The 17,782-nt window shown below is 40.3% G+C and overlaps 2 protein-coding genes across 2 annotated transcripts; both read right to left on the reverse strand.

Moving 5' to 3' along the window:
* Positions 1–1,430: 1,430 nt before the first annotated feature.
* Positions 1,431–4,888, reverse strand: LOC308103170 (uncharacterized protein). The gene is made up of 4 exons (XM_080453056.1): positions 4,210–4,888; positions 3,653–3,735; positions 2,914–3,114; positions 1,431–1,750 (listed from the first exon to the last, which is right to left on the reverse strand). The coding sequence occupies exons 1-3, from the start codon at positions 4,277–4,279 to the stop codon at positions 2,932–2,934; spliced, it is 336 nt and encodes a 111-aa protein (XP_080309182.1). The 5' UTR covers positions 4,280–4,888; the 3' UTR covers positions 1,431–1,750; positions 2,914–2,931.
* A 7,333-nt stretch (positions 4,889–12,221) lies between these two features.
* LOC308102765 (retinol dehydrogenase 14-like) lies at positions 12,222–14,937 on the reverse strand. Its single transcript, XM_080452625.1, has 2 exons — positions 14,482–14,937; positions 12,222–13,353 (listed from the first exon to the last, which is right to left on the reverse strand). The coding sequence occupies exons 1-2, from the start codon at positions 14,833–14,835 to the stop codon at positions 12,715–12,717; spliced, it is 993 nt and encodes a 330-aa protein (XP_080308751.1). The 5' UTR covers positions 14,836–14,937; the 3' UTR covers positions 12,222–12,714.
* Between the last annotated feature and the right edge of the window lie 2,845 nt (positions 14,938–17,782).

Here is a 17,782-nt window from a genome sequence, read left to right on the forward strand (position 1 = left end):
ACCAGGCTTAAAAGTCTTTAAATAAATACTTTCAGAAACGTCTATGGATTAAATGGGTGGTAAAAACACTTCCGGCACCTCCGTCGTTTTAAAAGGGGGCGGGAACTGCGATGCTCTGCCTGCCTGCCCCTGGGTGACATGACTCACATGCGTGCACTGCCTGTAAGCAGCCACCCGAGTGCGCCAGAGTGCAGGAATTTACACAATGCTCTGACACACACACACACACACACACACACACACACACACACACACACACACACACACACACACACACACACACACACACACACACACACACACACTGTCCATGTTCTCTCTCCATCACGGTGAAATAACACGGATTACAAGTCCGTAAATACACAATATTTTCGAGCTGCGTTCGTTTCCAGCGTTCGCACGTCTTACTTGTTATAATGTATTATAATCTGCTTAACACTATCATTACAGTTCTAAGCACTCATACATGTTCATAATGCTTATGACAATAACCAAAGCACATTATAAAGCAGTGGTTCTTAAAGTCGGGTCCAGGGAATCCTCAGAGGTCCCTGAGAGGGTTCCAGTGGGTCCCCAGCAAAATGAGGAACAGTTTAAACACTGGAGTCCTATTCAATGTTTTGGCTTTAAGAAAATAGCTGATCTACAAGCTCACAACGCGTTGTGAAAAGATACATCTTTTCTTATGAGGTCCCACAAAATCTTTTCAAATGGTGCCCTGCTGAAAAAACCAGCTTAGACCAGCCTAAGCTGGACCAGCTGGTTTTAGCTGGTCTTGGTGGTTGACCACCTTAAGGTGTGTTTTGGACGTCCAAAACACACCTTAAGCTGGTCTTGGTGGTTGACCAGCTTAAGGTGGTAGGTTTTGCTGGTTTAAACTGGTAGCTGGTTTAAGCTGGTAGCTGGTATTTTTGATGGTTTAGCTGGTTTAAGCTGGTAGCTGGTATTTATGATGGTTTAGCTGGTTTAAGCTGGTAGCTGGTATTTTTGATGGTTTAAGCTGGTAGCTGGTATTTTTGATGGTTTAGCTGGTTTAAGCTGGTAGCTGGTATTTATGATGGTTTAGCTGGTTTAAGCTGGTAGCTGGTATTTATGATGGTTTAGCTGGTAGCTGGTTTAAGCTGGTTTAAGCTGCTATCTGGTATTTATGTGTATTCAGGTGTATTCTGGATATGCAGTGACCAACTTTGCTGGAGAGGATGCATGATCATGGTGAATTTCAGCCAGGTGCCCACAGCACGTGGTATATTTAAAAAACAGTAGCCTACAGTAGCCTATATAAAAGTGAGCAAAATCCACAAAGTCATAAATAATCATGTATCAATTTCATACATAACAATAATTTATTAAACACTTATAAAAAACCCTCAAAAACAACATTTAAATAACAAATACATGTATAAATAAACACATAAATACATGAACTTCAACCTGAGGAACACACTAACACACACACAGTGTTCAAATGACTGGAAAAGAGTGAGAGAATATGAAAAATCGGACAGATCCGTCTTGATTACATGACTATGGAGATACTGTATACCGATGTGTGTGATGTTTGGAAAACATCTGTAAAGTTGCAGCCAAAAATGTGTCTTGCAAAAATCGGCCTGCTGGTGGCGCTATAAAGCATTACCCCCCCCTACACAGACACACAATTTCTTGTCCTTTCTATTGATGTCCTGGCCATGGTCCATGGCCTTCCTCTTTGTGAGAATGTTCTGCCCCTGCAGCCACCAATGGAAACAGTCTGAAAGAAAACAAACAAGAACCCCCAACAATAAAACAAATATAATTAGCAATATACTGCATGGGGTGAGTCAATTTGATGTTTTGAGAAAAACTTAAAGTAACTTAAACTTCACCCATTTTCAACCTTATCTTCATATAACTAACTGATCCTCGCTAATGTTCATTATACAATGGCACCATTTCTGTCTACTCGTTCTGCCACTCATTGGTGGAATGTGGACAGTTCAGAAACCTGCCTACCAGTGACATCACCAATGGAGATTCCAAGCTAATAGAAACTACAGTGTGTCTCTACCTGGAAAGTTTGCATGCAGAAGTAGAAGCCATTGTTCTTGCATTAATAATGAACAAATAAAGTTGTTCTAAATGACCAAACCTGCCTACCGATGATGTCAAAGGTAGGCAGGTTTCTAAACTGTCCACGACCTATCAACGAAACACAGAGTGAGTAGACATAAATGGTGCCATCTTAAAATGTGTATTAGTGAGGACCAATTATATGAAGATGAGTTGAAAATGGGGTGAAGTGTTTTTTTAACCCCGTGTTTCAGTTCAGTTAGAAAACATGCATTTGAATGAAAAAGGTGGGTGGACAGTGGGCAGGCAGTGGGCAGGCAATAAGTCAGATGGCTACAATGGACAACAACAATTTGGGGGAAAAAGCTACCCCTGCCACACATGCATGTAGGGCTGCCACTACCAATTATTCTACTTGCGATTATTCTATTGATTACTTTTTTGATCTACTTTTTTGATCTACAAGCTCACAACACGTCCAACGAGTTGCAAGCTTGTAGATCGGCATTTCTTTAAGCCATAAAATCGATTTTATTACAATAGAGTATTTTCTTTTATGATTGATTAATAAGCTTAATATAATCTCTTTTCCAGAAGGTGACATTCCCGTTTCCCGATCAGTTTTTCATAGCTTCATTTGATTTGCTCGGCAGCAGATATAAATTGGAAACAACCAACATCTCCATATGTGTTTCTGGTTGAAACAGTATGCTGCTGAGACAACCAAATGAAGGTATGAAAAACTGAACAGGTAACGCTAACGGGAATTCCACCTTCTGGAAAAGAGAACTACAGTCATGCACAGAGCAGATTGAATTATGAGATCAAGTCATAATGAACCCCCCCACCCCACAGTAAACATACCTCTTCTGAGTCCTGCGGTCAGGGGGGTTTGGCCTCCCCCTTGCTAGTGGGGCATTCTTTGTAAGGCTCCTGCATGGTCTTCAGGGTTGTTGTCCCCCAAATGGCAACAGCAAGCTCCTTCATGAACAGGGAGTCCTTGGTGTTTGCTGCCACCATCTTCCAGATCTCCTTTTCGAGCCACACACCAGAGCCAATCTGGACCTGAAACAGAAGAAAACAACACATGTTTTAGAAATTAAAAAACATTTTACCATGACATTTCAGACTCATTTTTGACAAAAGCAGGCCCACTTCAAACAGAATTTACTGTAAAGAAATTACATTTTCAAGGACCCCCAAATGTGGACCCATTTAGAAAAGAGTTGGTGCCATGGACCTCCAATAGAGAAGATGTTAATTGTTGGATTACATTTAGTACAGAATTCTACAACTGTCTATACTGTAGGTGGGGAGAGTTGAAGTAATTCTTATACAGTACATTGTCATTGGATTACATTCTAGCTGGTAAAATAGTAGTGAAATTAACCTTTTCCACCCGGCATCCCTATTTTGTTCATGCCATAGGCAAAACTGTTCAAAAAGAGTTCAAAAATAGCAAAACATAGCTGATCTACAAGCTCACGATGCATCATGACACGTTGCCTATTTTTGAAATGATAACTGTTTCTTATTTAGCTGGGGACACTGTGGAACCCCACTTTTAAGAACCACTGTCCTACACAGTATGTTTCTTCAATACCTTGTCACCGTTGCCGTCAAACATCCCAGGTGTCGATGCCAAATCGTCTGACTCGGGGGAAGAGGAAACAGAGGAAGTTGCAACTGAAAATGTAGAGAATCATATTTAAGCTCCTTTTGGCAGTATCACAGTACTTATATTGTACACATTGTCACCATTTTCCGTAGAACAGTATCACTGTCTAAACACACCTATGCTGTCACTGGTTTGCTTATCTGCAGCAGGGATGTCAGGCTTTGCTGCAGAGCTATATTGGGGCCCTTCCTCCAGTTTCTGTTTTGCAATCTCTAATTTGTTGCATCTTAAAGCATGAACAGGGTACGGAAAAATAAAAAATAAAAACTGAATTGATGTATGCCTTAGTAGGATACCAGTTTAATAATGAGCCTAGCATCTGTCCACTCCATTTAACATGCTTTCTATATAATGTTTTTTAACATTTGTGGTCAAGATCTAAGTAAAAAAGAACATGAGAACAAATAACCAACATATCGATATATACAAAAAGAGAAGAGCAAACTCATGCAACTGTTTCGTTAACATTAGTCATTGCTTACTTAGTTTTAAGATGCTGTAGGTCCAGCTCCAACTCTTTGGCCTTCTTCTGGGTATGACTGTACTTGACATTTCGTCGTGGATAGCTTGGGGAACAACAGCATCTCCACCGTATTCAGACGAGTCAGAGTCTAAAGGTAGTGCAAGTAATATATTTTGGATAAAACAAGATGTTTTTTGTTAGAAAGTTAAAGTGGAATAAAATGTAATTTTATGCAACCTGTATCGTAGAGTATATTAATACAATATAACTTATACAATCTGTATGTTAGAGTATGTTAATACAAATAATACAATATAACTTATATAATTGGGGTGGTTGTATTTAGTCTCCCTGCTCTTCTATTGAGACATTTAGATAGTGTCAAAGGTCATGTCTCACCTAGACACAGGATCTGACATGAATTTTGATCTGATGGTCAAGATTCAATGTATCACCTGAGCAAGCAGGCAGGCTCTATTAGCTCAATGGTAAAAGGTTACAGCACTTGCTCAGGAAACCGGGTTCAAATCCGGGGTAGAAGAGGAAAGTTACATAGTGCAGCTTTAACCCATTAAGACCTGGGGCCGATTCTAAAAATGCTCTCTAAATCCTAAAAGTTTTTTGAACATAAAAGGAAAAAGATTTGAGGTACAAATGTTCACTTTAAAACATATATATTCAAAGATTTTCAAAAATAGCAGATCTACATGCTCATAGCGCGCCACTCGGTGTCGCGCTATGAGCTTGTAGATCTGCTATTTTTGAAGCCAAAGGTCTAGCCAAAGAAATCAAAACAAAAATACACAGATAAGTTCCTGGTCTAAATGGGTTAAAATTTTGTATGCCCACTTCTTTGTGTCATCACTTCCAATTGTAACTTATTTATCCTGTATCCTGTATGAGTTCTGATTGGTTAAATGGTATTCCTGGAAATGCATTTTCGGCTTACTAAAGAGGTGGAGAGTCTGGGAGACCCCTGTTACTGAACAAGCAATGATTACTTTAACATTTAACAAAACAATATCACTTTACCTTCAAACTGTTTTCTTCTCTTTGTGGGAGGGAGGGGGGGGGGGCATAACACATAATGGTTCTCTCTGGGTTCCTTTTTCTCTTTCAGTAGGGCTGCAAACCATTCATTTTGGCCACTGCAGCCAAAGAAATGTGTAATAATAACACACACACACACACACACACACACACACACACACACACACACACACACACACACACACACAGACACACACACACACACACACAGACAGACAGACAGACAGACAGACAGACAGACAAGGGAATCATTAATGTTCAGAGTTCACGGGATATAAAACACTCTGTAGCTTCATCACTGAAAGCGTGTGTCCACACACACACACACACACACACACACACACACACACACACACACACACACACACGTCATATTCTGAATTTAGTTTTGAGCGGCACATAGGCAAGCAGTAGTGGCCTATAGTATAAATTATATTGTATATTCCCACTATAATTTATTGTAATTATTGTCATAATCCCTTTATCAAGACAAATTAAATAACTAAACAATGTGTAGAGTTGGGTCATGACATGAGTCACTTGTGATTGACTTCGAACACAGCAGCCTACGCACTTAATTATCAATACAGTAATAGTAGGCTAAAACGCCTACATAAATAGTATTTCTGTGTGTCAACACTCACCTAAAATGTCCGCCGCTTCTTCTTCTTTCTTTTATCTTCTCTGAAGCCGGTTTATAATTATTTTTGATGAATCCAAAGCAACGCAATAAACTTTCTACTGAAGTGAGAGCTGCAGCCTGCAGGCAGCTCGACTCAGATAGCATTCATTCTCCCCGCGTATCGCGAGCGGTAGTTCAAGGGTCACGAGCCTGCTGAGACAGTGTTGCCAGATTTTGTGAGAGAAATAAGCAGCCAGGTCTGTGAAAAAAATTAAGCCCAAAAGAAGCGACATTTAAACCTATTTGAAAATAGCCGATCTACAAGCTCACAGTGCGTCGCATTTGCAACACATTGTGAGCTTGTAGATCTGCTATTTTCAAAAATAATAAGTGAAATATTTCACTAATATTTACAAGCAACTTTACAGAAAAACAAGCCCAAAGTCACTTATAATAAGCAGATATGGCAACACTGCTCAGGGCCCATAAAGGGCCTGCTTCTCTGTAAAAACAGATGTACAAGCTCACAACACGTCAAATTGCGACAAGATGTAGATCTGTAGATCTGTTCATTTTGGTAACCATAGCAAAAAAAAGTGTTATTTAGAATCAAACTAGCATATTATTTGCCAATTGCGAAATTAAGTAAATAAGTTTGGATGAATGTTGTTATGATAATAATAATACATTATTATTATTATTATTATTATTATTATTATTATTATTATTATTATTATTATTATTATTAAATATAATATTTATGTCACATCACAAGAAAAGGACAAGAAATGTAAAGTCAAATACAATACAATACAATACAATACAATACAATAAAATATACTGTATATACTGGGGGGGGGGCAATTGTAACAGAAGAAAATCTTCACAGTCTAATGGCAGGTATGATGTCTCCCCGGGATCCAAACTAGTTAAAATAGCAGATCTGCAAGCTCACAACGCTTGTAGATCTGCTATTTTCACTGCATGCTTTTTTTTATTAATTGATGGAATTTCTTAGATTTTGTATTTATTTGTTTTTTTATTGATGAAGATTTTAGATTTTTGGGTGGGAAATGTTTTGAAATAATATAGTAATATATTTTTGTAGGAAACAAAAAAAGGGATCTTTCCTCGTGATGTGTACATGACCCGCAAATGGGCCCCGACCCACTGTTTTGGGAAACACACACGTGATCTAACCCAGTGGTCCTCAACCCTTTCAGGCCGCGACGTCCCAAAATAATCATATTTGAACTGGGGACCCCCCACCCTTAAAGCACTTGGAATGTAGGAGTTGATGCATTACGTTTAGTTTGACTCTATTGTGAAAATAGCAGATCTTCAAGCTCACAACGCCTCGCAAGGAAGGTGTTGTGAGCTTGTAGATCTGCTATTTTCAAAATGTTTTCTTATATTATTATTATTGTTAGACAATTTGGCCAATGTTTGACATTTTTTTATAGTATAGTTTGTTGATTACTTTTGATGCAGTAATGGTGTTTTTTTTTTAGGTACTAAAAAGGTCTTAAAGGTCCTTAAATTATCACTTCACTGTCATCTGGGGACTGGGACCACCCCCAAATCACGTGGGGACCCCCCTGGGAGTCCCGATCCACATGTTGGATCGGGATCTAACCAAACTTGACCAGCTGCTAAGCTGGTCTTTGCTGGTCTGTCCAGTGTCCAGCCATCTGACCAGCTAAGTCTAGCTGGTAAGCTGGTCTTTGCTGGGAAGTCCACCCATTTGACCAGCAAAGACCAGCTACCAGCTTGGCTTTGCTGGTCAGTCCAGCCAGCCAGCTGGCTGACCAGCAAAGACCAGCAGAATCCAGCTTAGTGACCAGCTAACCAACTACACTGGCAAACCAGCCTGACCAGCCTGACCAGCTTGTCCAGCCTGGTATGCCATCTAAACCAGCTTAAGACCAGCTAAGACCAGCTAAGACCAGCTAAAACCAGCTAAAACCAGCAACCACCATAAGCTGGTCTGTGCTGGTTTTTTCAGCAGGGTGGTCCGTGGCCAAATACAGTATATGTCAATTTGGGGGTCCTTGATATGAAAATGTTAGAGAACACTGTTATAAAGCATATATAATGACTTATATGAGGTCATGTATTGTATTATAATACTTCACTTTGCTGGACACTCACTGATCCTTTTTTGCAGGGATCATAGTGTATAAAATTTTTATCATGCATTACAATTACGGTTATAAGGCAGATTATAACTATATTATAATTATAAGTAGATCTATAATGCATTATAGAAATTCTTTAAGGACGCCCCAAAAGCCATAAACATTTAATATTATTCTTCAATTTGAAATAGTACATTCTGCAAGAGTATGATCAAACGTCCCCTGGTAGTAAAATCCACCATCAGACATCCGTCAGTATTACCTTAAGGACCCCCTCGAAAATGAGATGATGCATCTCAAGGGGTTCACCCTTCTAATAAAGGTACTATATATACCTCTTGTATGCTACATTATGCATCTCTCACATCGAAATGACTGCCACGGCTGCTGTCCTCCCACGCTGTCGACTTGAGAGCATGTTTTCTGACGTTGCTGCCGGTTTTAAAACCTTGTATGTCCAAAACTGTTACTTTCAGGACATGGAAAAATGAACCTGTGTTCCAATGGATCCGATATGGTTATTATTTAGTCACACGGTCTTGTTAAGAATTTACATTGGTGAAATATTTATAAATCCCACAGACACACTAAACCACACTTCATGGCAAAAATAGCCGATCTACAAGCTCACAACGTGCGACACGTTCTGAGCTTGTAGATGCAACTTTCACTACTAAGAGTGATGAAGAAGGGCATTACAATTAGCTGAAAAGAAAAAACGTAAAAAGTTCAAACATGTGGAGATACAAGGTTTCTGCCCTGACTTTAACACCATTCAAGCTACCTGTAACCAGAGGAGGGAAGCAGAGCACAGCATCATCATCATCTCACTGATCTGCATTGTGGACCTGATTATTCCTGTGTTCCCAGACACAGCACAAGTCATTTACACTTCAAACGCATAAAAGAGAAGAGGGAACTGGTTTATTCAATCCCTCGTTCCTTTTTACACTGCAGGAATACAGTAGGCGACATGCTGAATTATGTACAAGCCAGGCGTTCAAACACAAGCTCCTGAACTAGATAAACTTTTCATGCTGCTTAAGAGGATGTTCACAGCGAAAGCAGCAAAGAGACCACATGGAATTAATGTATGTAAACTAGAGCAAGACCGATGTGTCGGACTGGCCGATATAATCGGCCATAGTTTGATTATGCAGCCAATGTGTCCCAATTTATAATCACTGTGCCCCTATTTTGGGCATGTCATTATAGGTGAAAAGGTTTTCTAAAATGTTTGAATAGGGCTTAAGTGGGTAAATAAAAAATAATTCAGTTTGTGTGTATTTAATATTTACTTGTTGATTGTAAAATTAAAGTTAAATGTTCTTTTCATATATTGAAGTTTAATGTATACTTACTTTACACTTCAAATGCACAAAGAGAAGAGGGAACATTTTACTTTTTATTTGCTTCTAAGTTAAATGTTCTCAAATAGAAACTTAAATCGTATCTAAGTTTTTATAAATTATGTCAACATTTTTACAAATAATGGTAAAAAAATACAAAAGAGGACAGTTTCGGTATTATGTAGGATTCCTTTTCATGCACTCCATCAAGGTACTTGTGACGAGGGATGTCCCAACCAACCTGAGACAGAAATTGAGTATCTGCCAATGCTGTGTCCCTATATGTAATCTTTATACTTTCCTACATTATACAGCTGTATGGTTGTTGGACTGCATTCATTTCATGCGCGTTCTGCAATGGTACAGTATATAGCGTCACTGCTGGGCAGAAACCTCCATATTTGTACTTTTAGTTTTTTTGGAAATCAATATTGTACTTCATCGTATAAGTATTTGCGTCACGCAGTGAGGATGTAGATTGGCTATTTTTGCTATTTCTGAAAAGTTTTGAAAAAGTTTGATTTTGTTTTGAAAAAGGGCCGGCAGGTTGAAAGCTTGTTAATTCTGTCTGTGGGTTTTATGAATATTTAACCAAAGAAAAATATTAACAAGAGCTTTTGACTATTAATGACTACATTAATAGTCACAGGTTATTTTTTCCATTTCCTGAAAAGTAATGGTACATTGGACAAGATTTTTGCCCGACAGCATCAATATCTATAATATTTCAATACATGTCTTTCTTTAGTTTTGATGCAAGGGTAAGGTTTGCAGCTTCATTGCTTATGCAATGATAGACTTAACTCATTTGTTTTGCACTAAGATTGTCAGCATTCTGAAGTGAAAACTGTGATTCGAATTTGGTCAGAGATGGTCGAAAAAGAGAGGAAAATGAGGTTCAGGATGAATTTGGCCAGAATGTACCTTTAAAATGTTACCACACTGCAGACATTTTAGCTACTGGCCAGCTGCTAAACAGTATCGATTTGGTTAACCAAGGATCATTTTAGACAATTCTTTGCTTTATTTAGATAGGACAGTGTAGAGAAAGTCAAGACACAAAAGAGAAAAAAGGTAACCAGCTGGAATCCAACCAGAGACATTGCAGTTATTTGGTCAACTACCAGTGTTTAACCACTTAAGGCCGTTTCAGACAGGGGGCGATTGATGCGGGCATTCTCGCTTGGATAAGCAGGATCGCGGTGTTGCAGACACAAACACACGCATAGCGTGGAAAAAAAGCTGACCACAATCCAGCTCTAGACGCCCGCGGGCATGTGCATGAAACGAGCACGAGAATTTCACGGGACCGAGCCCGCTTGCCTCACCGCCCTTCAACTTGTCCGCACGTCCCAACTAATCACCTGCCTCTCATTAAAAATGTATTACTAGGCGCGTCAATCACTCCCCATCTGAAACGGCCTTTAAGCCATATTCATAATTTTCAAAAATACAGTAGCAGAACTACAGGTGTTGCTAGCTTGTAGATCACTTGTTATTTGAAAATTTCTCACTTGCAAACACTTTTCATACACTTGACACTTTACATATTGAGTTTTGAAAACCTCAGTGTGCCCTGGTTAATACACATTTGGCAAACTTTTTTTTTTTTTTTCCTGTGACACACTATTGTTTCCACAGTTGGATATTCATTTTGGGCTCAATCCTTGCACAGCCGGCCCGGGTTCAAGACTGACCCGAGGCACTTTGCTGCATGTCCTTCCCATCTCTCTCTCCTGCCCTTTCGTGTCTCTCTCTCTCCACTATCGCTGTCAAATAATAATGGCTTGCAAATGAGCCCAAAATAACAAAAACAATAATAACTAGACGCGTCGCAATTATGGGCAATTGCAAAGTGTGGTTGCGCCGACGCCGGTCGCAGGTCGCCGCCACCGGGACTTGAGGAATACGCTTGGAGGAATACCGTCGGAGGCCGCACGACGTGCCATTCGAATTTGGTGCTGATTGGATCCTGCGTTCGTGATACATGGCGTTTTGATTTTAAGAAATAGAACCCTCCCACTAAATAAATAGGCCCCACCCACAAATGTAGCAGGCCAATGACATCGTCCTGTAACTCCTGAGATCACCTGCTTTTCATTTTGAGAGGAGTGATCCCCCCAAAAATCATGTTTTTGCATCAAACGGTTACGTTTTGCGCAGTTGTGGCGCCCCCTATGGATCAAAGTGGAAATGCTTTTGGGGATTTGTTGAGTAAACCACCCTTGACATGTGATTCAAATTTGGGATTGACTGGACGTTTTGTTCGTGATTTGTGGGCTTTTTTGTAAAACGGGCCCCTCCCTCTAACTTTGGAAGCCATTTACGGACGAACGGTATGGACTATCAAAATTCTGTTTCACTCCAGATTATCGCATGGGTCCAGAGATCATGTGTACCGATTTTTGTGAAATTTGGAGAAAATATGTGGGAGGAGGAGCTAAAAGTGTTTTGAAGAAAATTCAAAATGGCGGAAAATCTATCCAGACGCAAATGGGCGTGGCCTATATGGGGAGTTGCGTCATGACCCAAGGAATCTAGGGGAAAAAAGATTTTTATTCTAGGACCTACGGTTCAAAAGTTATAGGCCAAAAACGTAAAGTGGGCTGTTATAGCGCCACCATGAGGCCGAATGGTGTGATTATTTATTTAAATAATTTCGGACTAAATTATAAACCTCCCCTCCAAATCTGGTAACTCTAGCTCTTACGGTTTCTGAGAAAAAAATACTTGAATTTGAGTTTTTTCACTTTTCCATTAAAGTGGATGGGGACATTTAATGCACTAATAAATCAATATCAATAAAACTATGCAACCAATCTCTTAACAAAATACAAGCAGACGATTCCCGGTGAGGCCGGTCATTTTGACATATGGCACTAAATTGGGAAAAATAAACTGTGGGAGGAGATGCGGTTGAAAAAATTGTTTATCTAGAAAGAAAGTTTCTGTAAAACAATAGTCTGGTTGCCCATTCGGGCAACCACACTAATAAATACAGAGTTAGCTGTGGAACAGTATCCCTGGAGCTGGTAGGAATATGTGTCCAAAATGCATATTATTCCAAAAGGACACTTTTCAATTCAACACTTTACAATTCAGCATCAGTTTATGATGCTTCAGCCTAGGGCTGAATATATATCAATATTATATATATTGCCACATCATGAAATTAGACTGGATATCATCTGTGATTTTGGATATTGTACTATCGTGATATGGCATAAGTCTTTTCCTGGTTTGATCACTTAAGCTCTGTTTTATATTTTCAAACATTGTCAAATAGCAGGTCACATCGTGATCTTATAGATCTGCTATTCTAGCTGCAATATCGATATTGAGGTATTCGGTCAAAAACAATCTGATCAACAGTCGGTCTGCTCATTTCCCGTCCTGAGCCCCACCATTCCCTCGCTCAAGTCCCACAGTCTCTTGGCTGACTGTCCATCAGTGGCTTTGGCCATCAACTCCTCCTCCTCGCAGTTAGCAAAGCACTTCCCCGACACCCCCTCCACCTCCGGGGAGCAGGCCAGGTACAGAGGAGTCTGGGCCCCCTCCAGTGGGCTCTTGAAGAAGGCATGGGAGGCTAAATAAAACAAGGGCCTGGCCAGCAGAGGGATGTGAACATGCCTGCCCAGCCTGGTCCTCACGATGCCCGGGGTGAGAGCGTTGACCGTGACCTGCGAGCCCTCCAGGCGGTGTGCCAGTTCCTGGGTGAACAGCAGGTTGGCTAGCTTGCTCTGACTGTAGCAGAAGGCCTTGTTGTAGTTGGTTTCGCTGTTCAGGTCCTCGAAGTTGATGTGTCCGTACTTGTACAGCTTAGAGGAGACAACCACGATGCGGCTGGGGGCGGAGCTCTTCAGGAGGTCCAACAGGAGGTGGGTGAGGAGGAAGTGGCCCAGGTGATTGACGCCCAGCTGCATCTCAAAGCCGTCCTCCGTCTTGGAGTAAGGACACTGGTAGAGGCCTGCGTTGTTGATGAGCACGTCGATCTTCGATTCCTCCTGATGGGCCCACAAAGAGGCATTAATACACTTTTAACCCATTAAGACCTGAGGCCGATTCTACAAATGCCTTCTAAACCAGTAGTTCTTTCAAGATTTTTCAAAAATGTTCAAAAATAGCAGATGTACAAGCTTGCAGTGTGGCACGAAGTGACGCGCTGTGAGCTTGTATATCTGCTTTTTTTTATAGCTAATGCTAAAAAAAAAAATGACACAGGTGCTTTCCCAGTTTTAAAGGGTTAAACTCAGCATTTCATTCAAATGTATCCAACAGGCTTGTGAATGCTTTCATGACTTCATGCTACAGTGTTATACATTGAATTATGTAATATAGAGTTACTGTTTTTAGTAAAACAAGACATACTGTAAACAACATATTTTAACAGCTCAAAACTCAGAGCATCACAAGGTGTAGTGAGCTTGCAGATTGGCTATTTTCACTGTGTGACACCATCATACGACAAAGTATAAAATAGGGCTTATGTGGAGTTAAGGATTTTATAACAGTGTTTAGTAATTATTGACTAGTGCCAAAATGGCTGCTATACAAGAATAATCTGTACATTTAGTAGATAGGACTTCATGGGTCCCGTATTTCAGCACCATGGACAGGTCCCACAGCACACAGGTCATCGGGTGAGGTGACACAATGGTCTGTTATGCTGCTTTTGACAAAGACTAGAATAAACTAGATATCAGCCATTCTCAAAACACTGGCAACTGTGTGTGAACATAGTAAATGTAGATCAGAATAAAAAGCCACACATTTTTGGGCAACATTTAGAGGAAATGGTGTAAGAGAAGACTTGTCAACAATTAGCTATGATCAACATTACTTTCATGATAGCGGTCATACAGTATACTACTGTTTCCAATACAATTAGCAGTCCTCCTCATCTCTGCTGATGGCAATGTTCCTTATCTAAATTGCATGAAAGTTAACCTACTAGCCTAGAGTAAAATCCACAGTGCTCATTTATCCTTTGTAACTGTGCTTGGTCCATTTGGTTACATTAATGTAACCAAATATACATTATAATGTAATATTATCTAGATAGATAGATAGATAGATAGATAGATAGATAGATAGATAGATAGACAGTTATTATTACGAGTCAAATGACTTACCTGGATGATTTCCTGACAGAAGCTCCGGACTGAGCTCAGGGAGGCCAGGTCCAGGTGCTTGATGACCACCTCACCCTGCTGTCCGGCTCGCTGCTTCAGATCCCGGGCTGCGTCCTCGGCGCTCGGCCGGTCCCGGCAGGCCATGATCACCCGGGCCTGGAGGCCGAGCAGCTCCCCCGCCAGGGCCTTCCCTATGCCGCAGTTCGCCCCGGTCACGATCACGGTCTTCCCCCGCATCATGTCGGCCGGATACCGGAGGAGCTTGGCCGCCTTTTTTGCACTGGGGAACAAGCGACGCATGATGTATAACACTCCACCGCCGACGACAGCGGCGATGATGACCGCTGTGGACATTTGAGCAGGTTCTGAATATCAGAGCAGCAAGGTATACATAACATAAAGGTCACAAGTGATAACAGTTATGTATCATGGAACGTTGTGAAACTACAACCACAGTGTTCTTCTTCTTCTTCTTTTGGCTTTCCGGCAGTCTCTAGACGCCCGTCGGCGTGTTGCTGCCTCACACTGTGTGTGTTAGGTACTGCACATTTTATACCGTGGCCTTACACCTTATGGTGAATGGCATGCCTGTGTCCATTAGAAATTCCATAACAGCTTTCACCACTGCACTTTGCTGTTCCTCCGGTTTAAGTATAATCCTCAGTGAGTTGCAAGACAGCCCTGCATCAAGTACTGCAGTGAACAGCACACTCCTGTCTCCTGACTCCTCTCTCCATTGTGTATTTGGCACATTCCATAAACACATGCTGCACAGTTTCTTCTGTCCCACATTCACACAGTCCATTTCCATGTTTCCCAATGCAAGCCAGTCCCCCTGCTAGGCCACAGTGTCCAAACCTCAACCTTTTCATTATCACCTGTTCTTTTCAGAATCAGAATCAGAATCAGAAGACTTTATTGCCATGACATGTAGACATGTTAGGAATTTGGTTTGATGCAGTGGAGCGCAGTTTACAACAGGACTGGTGCAAGACAGGACAAGACAGTGCAAACCACATCATAGTGCAACAACAAGTAATAAATAAAAATAAAAATAAGGTTCCCTTTTGTTGTTCCCCAGAGTGATGTTCCCTCCCCTAACACTATTTTGTACATTATAATAAAATCTTCCTCTTTCTTCCCCCTCCCATTCCTTCTGCCACTTCTGTAGTAAAAGCAGTTTTTATTTGTTTGTTTGTTTGTTTGTTTGTTTGGTTGTGTTTGTTTGTTTGTTTGTTTGTTTGTTTGTTTGTTTGTTTGTTTATTTAAATATTTTTTCATTAGTTTGCTTGTTTGTTTGTTTGTTTTTTGTATATTTATTTACTTTATTTTATTCTATTTATTTATTTGGAACATCTCAGTGGTGTAGTGGCTTCTTCCATTCATTTCCACCTTAGTATGCCTTCATAGGGTGGGAATCAATTATCTAATTATCAACATTTATCTGAAAATGTAATACATTTTTCAGAATTCCCCACTATTTCAACTTGGGTATTCCCTTTGGAGGAACACTTGTACATGGAGGGGGAGGGGGGTAGGTGTGTGAAGAAAGAGATCCCCTGTTGTTTAGCCAGAGGCGGTGACATTGGCTGCCACAAGGCGGCACAGCAGAGGTCTTGAAAAAACAGACACTTTTTCCATAGCTTGGCTGAGATAGCCCAGTGGTTCAATGTTTTCAGGCCGTGACGCCGTGACCTAACCTGACTCCGCCAGATGGGGGCGGAAACAAATGTGACGCAAGCTTCTTCCATCTGGCAGAGTCAGGTTAGCCGTGACCCCCAAAAATAATCATATTTGAACTGGGAACTTTTTGCCTCTTTCTCATATTATTTGACAATTTGGCCAACGTTTGACCAGTTTTTATAGTATAGTTTGTTAATTACCTTTGATGCGGTAATGGTCTTTTTTCATAACATTTTTTTTTTAGGTATTAAAAAGGTCTTAAAAGTCCTTAAATTGTCACCGCATATAGCTGCTTATAGTATAACAGCTTATAGTTGCATGATGCAAGCATGCAACTATAAGCTATCCATAAATGACCATTATTACGGATCATATCCACGAACCCGCCAACAAACATCAGGACATATGTGCATTGTGCAAGCACAAGCATACAAACACACACACGCTTTGCATGAGTGACAGCAAAATTGTGTATCATTCTCACATCATAGATGTGCAAATGGAAGGTTTCTCAAATTGCATTCCCTTGTGATAACATAAATATTCAAACATAAACATGAATTGCATGATGCTTGATAGACAGTTGTCTCTCAGTCTCAAGCATGGAGATAAACAGTGGAAATGTAGGCTATAGGCCTACATTAAAACAGTAAGGCAAAGCAACACGCTGACAGATTTGCATTACATCCATTCCATTCATAAAATATAGTTTCCACATGTTTATATTCTTGGAAAAGTCTAATGCTATTTTTCCTCCATTGAAAAATAAACAATTACAAAAGCTATTACCTGAGCCGGTCAGACAACATAACATTTGGACCATAAAGCTTTGCTTTCAGACAAAATAGAACCGAGACAACATAACTAATGTAGGCTACAGGTTGCACTTTTATGCATTTAAAACCCATATTCAATGAATAGATGCATCGAAAGGTGTCTAGGTGAATTAAGAGTGGGATTCCTCTATTACTGTACTGTAATGGTGTTTACATAATAGGCAGTGGTGTAAAGTAACTATTTACTAGTAGGCTATTGTAGGTAGGCTACTTGAGTAAATGTACTTACTTACAGTAGTAGTTATACTTTGCTGGAGTACTTCCAATTTTCAATAGTTTTACTTATACTCCAGTACATCTCAAAGGCAAATATTGCACTTTTACTCCACAACAATTATTTGAAAACATGAGTTACTAGTTACTTTGTAGATTTTGATTATTATTACAAAACCACTTCCGACCGATTGGCAATTTGAAAATAGCAGATCTAGAAGCTCACAATGCATGCTTTGCAATGCATTGTGAGCTTGTAGATCTGATATTTTCAAAGGATTTGTGAAGTCCTTGTGAAGTGGGACTTCTACTTGTAACAGACTATTTCTACAATAGGGTATTGATACTTTGACAAAATGTGAGTATGCTACTCCTTCCATCACTGTTAGGCTGCTTGAGTCTTTCTAGCTGCTAATTTAATAAATGCTCATATTTATCTGTAGCCTGTCATAATATTGCTCTAAACCAGGGGTCTTCAACCTTTTCAGGCCAGGGACCCCCAAACTGAGATGGAGCAGGGACCCCCTACCTCGTAGGCTAGGGGGGGGCTACCACATATATTGTATATT

The sequence above is a fragment of the Gymnoscopelus braueri genome (genome assembly GCF_963280865.1).
Source record: "Gymnoscopelus braueri genome assembly, chromosome: 16".
Classification (NCBI taxonomy): domain Eukaryota; kingdom Metazoa; phylum Chordata; class Actinopteri; order Myctophiformes; family Myctophidae; genus Gymnoscopelus; species Gymnoscopelus braueri.